Genomic DNA, 8,859 nt, shown 5'->3' with positions numbered 1-8,859 from the left:
CTGATGGATAGGTTGGACTCCACCTGTATATTTTTATACATCTTCAAGTTGACATAAAATTATCTAATGATCACAGAGGGGAAAGGTCATACTGGACATTAATCTTCCTTGGAAATTTGGCCAGGAATTCCATACCAGTGGATATTTATGTGTATACATGTACTCTGCCCCAACTCAGGCCAGGGGAAAGCAGTGGTAGCTTAATATATTTGAAAGGTGTAGAAGTGCCGATTTTAGAGGTTTGGGGACATATATTGTGTTAGATTTGTATGGTGAGTTTTGTGTCAAAAGCTGTTTGGGTTTTATAAATAATGCATATACATTACAGGATAACAAAAAATCCCTGGTGACACAATGGTTAAAGCATTCAATTGCTAACAAAAGATTGTTGGCTCAAACCCACCAGCAACTCCATAGGAGAAAAGATCCCTCTGCTCCCATAAAGATGATAGGTTAGAAAACCCAAGGTTAGTACTACCCAATCTTATTGCTATGAGGTAGCTGTGAGTATGAATCAACTCAACTGTACACAATCACACCAGTTGTTGAAAACATGATTTATTGTTAACATTCCTAGATTCCAAATTATTTGCCAAGAATTGTTCTGCCATTGTAGGAGCACCTAGGTACATTAAAAATTAGTAAAAGAAAGAGTTGGATTTTCGGCCAGATGGTATCTCAAATTCAATACCATATAGTTTTCTTATTGGTTATAAGCATTAAGAAATGAGAACTGGACTTCTTATTAAGTTCTTGATGGAAATGATGACATCAGATAACTCAGATGAAATGTGATTTTTTTTCTCATTTTAAATATAAATTATATTGACTGAAGTTTAATGGATTTGATCCTCTGTGTGTTAAATTACCTATAATGATGTAAAAATGTGTCTATATGTGCTTTTACACTGTTTCAGCATCAAAAAGGGTAACTTAGCTTCTCTGCTGACAAGGCTTTCTAAACCCTCACGGGCAGTTCTTCCCTGCCCTATAGAGTTGTTATGAGCCAGAATTGACTTGGCAGTGAGTTATTTTATTTTTTTAATGATATGGAAAAAAAACCTTGGTGATGCAGGCATTAAGCTCTTAGTTAATAGCTGAAAGGTCAGGAGTTCAAATATCAACTGCTTCTCCTTAAAAAGATGTGGCAGCCTACTTCCAGAAAAAATTACAGTCTTGGTAAACCTATGGGAGAGTTCTATAGGATTGCTGTACAATTGCTAAGAGTCAGAATTGACTCAGTGGTGATGGGTTATAGTAATATGTGTGTATATGAACAGGTTTTACCCATATGTTGTTGTTAAGTGCTGTCCAGGCGGTTCTGCTTACAGCCACCCGATGTACAATAGAACGAAACACAGACTGGTTCTAGGCTGTCCTCACAATGTAGTCTTTCACTAAGATAGCCTCATATAATTTTTTAAAAGTTGTTCAAAAGGTTTATTAGTCATAACAGCAACCAAACCCTCAAACTAGATGCATTACCCAAGTAGAAGTACCCTATAGAGTTTTCCAAGGTTATAAATGTTTACAGAAGTAGATTGCCTTACCTTTTTCCTGAGGAGTCGCTTGTAGGTTCACACTGCTGATGTTCCGGTTAGTCCCCCAGCAACCTAGTCCTCTGTGCTCTGGGCTCCTTTTAACAACAACCTAAACCAAAGTGGACCCCACTGCCATTGAGTCATTTCCTACTCTTGGGGTGTCTTAGGCTGGATTTCTGAAATGGTAAAGCTTTATGGTGCAAACAGCCTCATCTTTCTCCTGAGGATTAGATGGTGGGCTTGGGCTACTGATCTTGTGGTTAGCCCAACACCTAATCCAGGGTGCCATCAAGCCTCGTTTATAACAATAGCCACCCTTGTTCATCTAAGTGCAAGGTGGAATCATAAATGAGCCTACCTAGAGATACAATTTTTAATAATTGCTTGTTCTTTAGCCTTAATTGCTATTCAGACATCTAAATATATGTCTTATTTAATTGAAAAGGAAGTCATTAATAGGATTTACATACTACTAAGATTTAGTAGTGTCAGATGTAATCATGTATTCCTTTTTTTCTCTGCCAGACATCCCTCATCTAAGACCAAAGCCAGTGTACATTACTACAATTCGGGACAATGAAAGCATTTACAGTACAAAAATTCCATACATGGCAGCTCGTGTTGTTTTCATTAAGTGGATTGTAACTTTCTTTTTAGAAAAAAAGTATCTAACTACAACACAAAACACTAAAAATGGAGTTGACGTATTGCCCAAAATTATCCAGGTATGTCACTCTTCTTTTCATTTCTTAATACTTAGATACTCAAACACATAAGCAAAATAATTAATTATTAGACTTAGTGGTACTTATAGGTTGATGATTTGTAATTGGTGCACCTTGTCTGTAATGCTGAGATTTCTGAGGAAGCTATGAATTGTAAGCTTTCCATTATTTCGCCCATTCATTAGTGACTCACAAGTCTACCACCAGGGACATGCTTGCCTTGCCTTTCCTGATGACCAGTGCCCGTCATGGTAACTGTCACATGCGGGGAGGGAGGGGAAAAATGAGGACCTAATGTCGGGGGTTTAAGAGGAGAGAAAATGTTTTGAGAATGATGTACAAATGCGCTTTACACAATTGATGTGTGTATGGATTGCGCTAACAGTTGTATGAGCCCCTAATAAAATGTTTAAAAAAAATTAAAAAAAAAAAAAAAAAAAGCCCTCAGGAAATGCTATGGTAGTCTGTAGTGAGGACATGTAAAACAATCTAGTGCCCTTAACATCTGAGGAAGGAATGGAGCAGCAGGTCAGAATTTTGGGATGGTTATTGAGCTACAAGGACCCTAAAAGGAAGACCACTTCTCTCGGAGGCCTTCGTAAAGACCTCTTCTTGTGTGGGATCTGCTTTGCTTTTACTTCTGTTTATATTGTTGCCTTCTATCAGACATCAAAAGGGGCTTTCCCAGCAGGCATGCGACTAGAGACTGTGCTAGATGGGGACTACTACCACTTTTTTGCTTATTATAAGTCAGAGCTGAGGGGTCATGGTTTCATGTGATTTTTGTTTGTTGTTATTAAAATTAGGGCTCACAAGTGGTTTTTGGGTGCTTTGGAGGTCCTGAAAATGTGACTTAGCCCTGAGCTGGGAGAATGTACAAGCCAGAGGAGGTCAGATAGGTGGTCCGTGCCCTTCAAGGTAGTCAGTATCTTGATGGAAGATCATTACACTAAGAGTCTTGAGATGAGGTTGCATTGAAGTACAACTGACTAATGAGTTAGAGGACATACCTTAGGGAAATGTAAAGACAATAAGAATAAAAAAAAACCAAACCGGTAAGGAGTGCTAAACAATGATAATAGGCCCTAAGGGGACAGTGGTACATGTTTTATGTCCCTGGATAGACACTACGAATAAATTTCTACCCAACCCTCAATGAACCATGTCCTGGAATAAACATCAAGATGACCTTGGATGCTGACCCTGCAGTCAGCATGGCATAATTCAAGGCTTAACATAGAGCCCTGGTAGAATGAACTGAGCCCTGCCTCAAAGGTGTCTGCACCCTTGGGCTGATGACAGGGTTAGTCACATGGGGAGAGGAGCACAGAGTAGCTACCCCGGACCCGTGGAAGTGATGGTCATGGGAATAAAATGGAAAGGCACCCCAAATCACCATGCATTTAGTCCCTTGATGCCCCACTTGCAGGAACAAGACAGGTTTTTATCTGTTGGGTAGGGTTTTGACCTTGGAAGAATTGATCCAGGAAGTTCCCCCTGGCACCAATTCCCATGCTTAGGGTAAACAGAGCTCAATCAAATGAGAGACTAAACCGTGTGGAGCAGCAACTCATGGGTTGCAGCTTATGGTGGAACTGTATTGGCATAGACTCCTCAAAAATGTATGATGTTACAAGTGCAAACTGCCTTATACCCCAGGGGATTATTGACAATGTTATACTGTTGCTTGTTCTTGTTTGCATGTTTGCCCCTTATCTGCTAGTTGGTTTGTTGCTGTTGATGGGGTAGTTGGTCCTTTAAAAAATTTTTATTAATAATTTTATTGAGGAGCTCTTACAAATCTTATAGCAATCACTCATTCAATTGTATTAAGCACACTTGTACATATGTTGCCATCAACATTTCCAAAACATTTTCTTTCTACTTGAGCCCTTGGTATCAGCTCCTCTTTTTTCCAGTCTCTTCCCCACCTTACCAGGGTAGTTGGTCTTATGGGGTTTTGAATTTACCATAATATGGCTACCAAAATAAATCTGAGTCATGCATATTCCAGGGACAAGCAGATGGATTCTGGCCCATCACTGAACTCTAACCCCAATCCAAGAACAGTTAGTTTTGATAACATGGCCCTACTTGATACTCATCCTTATGTAATGATCACTGAAGATAAGGGGCTATAACAAAGAGTAGTGAAGAGAGTAGGTGTTACCCGACTATCAATTGGAATAGTGTCTGGGGTCTTAAAGGCTTGGAATCAAACAAGCAGCCATCTAAGCAAGGTGTCAACTAAGTCCACACAGAATAAAGGGAAAATTATCGGAGCTCAGATAGTGAATACCCAATTTGTAGAAGGCCATGGAGAACAGTGGGAGTCCCAAACCCATCGGCAGAGTATCTAGTCAGAGTAAGCCTTTGGTAGATCCCCTCTAGCCATAGGCAAGGGTCTTGAATAGCTTTACTATCAGATAGAGACCATTGTAATTATATTGGGTCGAACTGGATACTTGGTCATTTGACCTCCCTCTTTACCCAACCTGTAATTGTTCTAAGTGCAAGTATTTCTTGCTTGCTCCATGACAAAAATTTCCTCCCTGGTCTTTTAAATATTCATGGTGGTCTTTTCTTTCTACCTGATTATTTGTATTTTTATATCTGGGTTATTATTATTTTATCCTTACCACTTTATTTATTTATTTTGTTTCTGTTGTGTTTTCCAGTTTGTGAAGCACAGGAGTAGATGCATAGAGATAAGAACTGTTGCAAGGGTTTATAGCAGAGCTAGGGAAACGTGGGAGGCAGGGATGGCAAGGGGGTTAGGAAGCAAACTGTATAAGAGAAGGGGAGGGGGCACTAGAACTGATGGTGATTATACAACTCATTTTCAAAGCAATTTAACTATGGGGGAGGGTGGGCAGTATTCTAAAATTGATTGTGGTGATTATTGTACAACTCTTGGTATGATTGAAATATTGAATTGTGTGATATGTGGATTACCTTATATACTTGTGTATAAGCTGAGTATTTCAGCATATTTTTTGTGCAGAGTTTGTGGTAGTATTAGGCACCTTGGCTGATAGTCAGGTCAGCTTATACTTGAGTATATACGGTAAGTGCCAATAAAACTTAGGGGAAAAAAGATTACAGCCTATGGGCAATTCTACCCTGTCCTATAAAGTTGTTATAAGTCACAACAGAATTGATAGTAATGAATATATAGACTTGAGTAGTGGAAGTGACTTTTTTTAGTAGAGATTAGACTCAGAAGTTAGAGAGAAAATGAGGTTTAATTTTACTTAAAAAAGAAAGATTTAAAAATGTCAAAAGGTGAAAAAACTCTGAACATTAGATCATGAATAATAAGCCTTTATAGCAGCAGTTCTCAACCTGTGGGTCACGACCCCTTTGGGGGTCAAATGACCCTTTCACAGGGGTTGCCCGATTCATAACAGTAGCAAAATTACAGTTATGAAGTAGCAATGGAAATAATTTTATGGTTGGGGTCACCACAACAGAGGAACTGTTTTAATGGTCACAGCATTAGGAAGATTGAGAACCACTGCTTTATAGCACATGACTGCATATGAGTTGATGAGCCAACTCTCCTGAAACATGGACAAAGGAGATGAATGGATAGTACATAGAAGAGCAAAGACTGCTCTCTCTGGGCCCGGTGTGCCCTGCACTCCCTGCTGCCTATGTCTCTCCTTCTCCACCTCCTCCCCAGCCCCAGAGCAGGAGCCTGAACAGCTGCCTCGGCCACTGTTGTCATAGTTTCTGGAGTTACAGTGAAAGATGACGTCCTTGAAGTTTTTAATGTTATTGTTGTGGACCACAAGGCATCTGGGAGAGCTGATCACTGTAGCCAAAAACAGAGACCAGGTTGAGTAGAGAAATTATGTTTTTTCTGTAAGAGCTTGCAGAAGGAAAAAAACGAGGTTTCTCCTCTAAGATGTTCAGTCCTGACTTCACAAGTTAATATACAAGAAACAAGATTTTTTTTTAACAATGATTATAGGAGGAGATTAGAGGTTTTTATGATGGCATAGGATACATTTGATATTGTAAGAAATCAGGTTTTACGATGATTATTAGGAAATTATCCATAACTACATTTCTCCAGGGATCATTAGACCACCATCCCCTGAAGCTTCATGTACCTGTGTTTATCTAAATTGGAATGATGTTTTGTGTATACCTACTTATCTTATTGACAGTGTTAGCCTCCTTTTCGAATTGGAATATCCCTCCAAAATAAGCTTAGATGGAACTTTTAATGTAAGGGAGAGGACTTTTACATTTTGGATTTTTGACAAACTAAATATTAAATTATGTTATCTTTCTATCAGTGATTTTCTCTATTTCAATCTGAAAATAAGAAAATCTATACAAGAGAAGGTCAAAAGAACGAAAGCAAGGAAGAGAGAAAGAAAATCCTTGTGTTTTAGCAAGCACAAAAGACAAATAATTGTAGAGGAAGCAAAGAAAATTTGATAGGTGACATTGGTGATACTGTAGAGAGCCCCAATACATCTTTTGTGAAGTTATTGTCTTTGAATGATTGTACTTTGTACCATACTATATGTGAAACAAAAAAGTCTTAAGAAAGAAGACAGTATTTATTTTATGGGATCCTGAAAGTGTACTTTTAAAAAGCAAGATGTTTTATGCTAGTTGTAAAGATGCCAATAAAAAGAAGTTTACTAGTAGGTAGGAGTGGCAAGTCAAATGTGGGACCAGGGGTGGTGGGAGGTGGGGTAGAGAGATTAGATGGATGGACACGTTGGATTAGAGGAAGCTAAGGAAAGCATTTTGTTAGAAGTAGATTTTCTGGTGATTATTGTGTTCTATTTGGCTAACAGCTCATTTTTAAATGATTTGATATTTTTAAAGATAATTCTTTATATTATTTTAGTTATCTAATTGCTATGTTACAAGTAACCAAAAAAAATTAATGGCTTACCATAATGGGCATTTTATTATATTTCACTTTTTGAGTCAGGAATTTGGGCAGAATTTGGAGGCAGTTTATGTGCTTCATATAACATTAATCGAGGTCAGTGGGTATTGGCACTCAGCTAGCACATAACTGGTGACTCCAAAATTATCTTTATTCATATGCCTATAATCTTAGTGGAGGTTTTGGAAGGCTGAACTCATTGAGTCTCACTTCCTTGTTTCTCCAGCAGGGTAGTTGGACTGTGTACTTGGCCATTCAGGGTTCCCAGAGCAAGTATATTAAGAGGTGGGAAGTAGTAACTGTTACCCTTTTGGGCCTGGGCCTGAAACTGGGATAGAACCCTTTCTCTTTTCTCCTCTTGGCTAAAGCAATCACACCATCCATGTACTCCAAAGAGAAAGGACAGATTTTACCTCTTATGGAAGGAGTTCCAATGACTTATGTGCATCTTTAATTTACTACATATATAAATGCTTTTATTTTCTGTGTTCAGTCTGTCAGGAAAATTGGGTTGACAGTTTATAAGTAACAGGTTAGTGGGCCATACGAGACATTAGTGCTATTCCAATTTTATAAGTTAAGGGACTTGCCTTGCAGGTAAAATGTGCAGAAGCAAATGTCCTGTTGCTTATTTGGGCTTCTTCTTTCTGTACGATACTGCTCTCATTCTGAAAAAAAAAATTCATATAAAAAAGACAGTTGAGTAAAATTTCTTTTTCTAAGCAAGTCAGGTGATCCATCAAAAAGATGAAATAGTTTCTATAAGGCAGGACTTCTCACAGTGTGACAATCCCTTTGATAAACCACAGAAGCTTAGTAGCTTACACATGAAGAAAAAAATTATTGTAAATATAATCTCCCATTAATTTCCTCTTGCAATTACTGTTTGCATACCTGTTTTGCTTTCAAACTGCCTTTGGTAATTACTGACATTATTATTTTTTTACTACACATATTATTTCTTGTAAAAAATGTTCACAGTGGGTAGGTTTAGTTGTGTTTGTTATATATTTTCATGGCATTTAAAAGGAGCAAGAAAAAAGGGGGCGACATTGGAACTTGCAAAGAGGAAGCAAAATTATACATATTTTATATTTGGAGAAAACCTTTAATTCTATGGAAAAATAAGAGCAGACAGCAATGTTAGTCTTAAACTTAGTGAGTCCTTACTGAATTACTGTTATCATTTATGTTTTTAAATTCTTCTAAATATTTAAATTTTCCTAAATAGTGAATTTGACCAGAGGTTATAACTATAAAAATCAAATCAAGGTTCTTCTTTTAAAATACCCTTACATGTCTTAGCATTCTTTGATCAATGTGCCACTTAGTCTTATGAATTAATTGTTGCTTCCTAGTATTGTGGTTACAAAGAGGTGCTCAGATCTTTAACCATAGAGCAAATGTGCAAATATAGAGATCTTATATGGTAACAATACAAGTGGATTTTTGCTTTAATGTTTCATGTAATCTTACAGATAAATCAAACTTTTTAGAAAAATTTCTCAACTCCTTCCCAATAATTTAGTAGTTTTCAGTAAAATAACTGAGTTGGACAGTGGTTAGAATAAGCTAGGAAATTGGTAAGTATAGCCCCTAGAACCTGTTGTATTTCAGGCAAGGCTGCCTTCAATATGTTTGTACTGTGAAGGTTGGTGGTCCCCAGAGTTCTTTA

The 8,859-nt window shown here is 37.7% G+C and overlaps 1 protein-coding gene across 1 annotated transcript in view; it reads left to right on the top strand.

The window, feature by feature from the left end:
• Nucleotides 1-8,859, top strand: part of RALGAPA2 (Ral GTPase activating protein catalytic subunit alpha 2) — a 364,385-nt gene that overhangs the window by 15,431 nt on the left and 340,095 nt on the right. Inside the window, exon 7 of the mRNA XM_045295177.1 lies at nt 2,067-2,266. Coding sequence (XP_045151112.1) covers nt 2,067-2,266 — 200 coding nt within the window. The remainder of the gene's footprint in view (nt 1-2,066; nt 2,267-8,859) is intronic.

The sequence above is a fragment of the Echinops telfairi genome, unplaced genomic scaffold, assembly GCF_000313985.2.
Source record: "Echinops telfairi isolate 266 unplaced genomic scaffold, ASM31398v2 ScPeMD7_5592;HRSCAF=6446, whole genome shotgun sequence".
In the NCBI taxonomy this organism is placed as follows: domain Eukaryota; kingdom Metazoa; phylum Chordata; class Mammalia; order Afrosoricida; family Tenrecidae; genus Echinops; species Echinops telfairi.
Note: the sequence above shows the minus strand (reverse complement) of the source record. Positions and strands in the feature narration are given on the sequence as shown.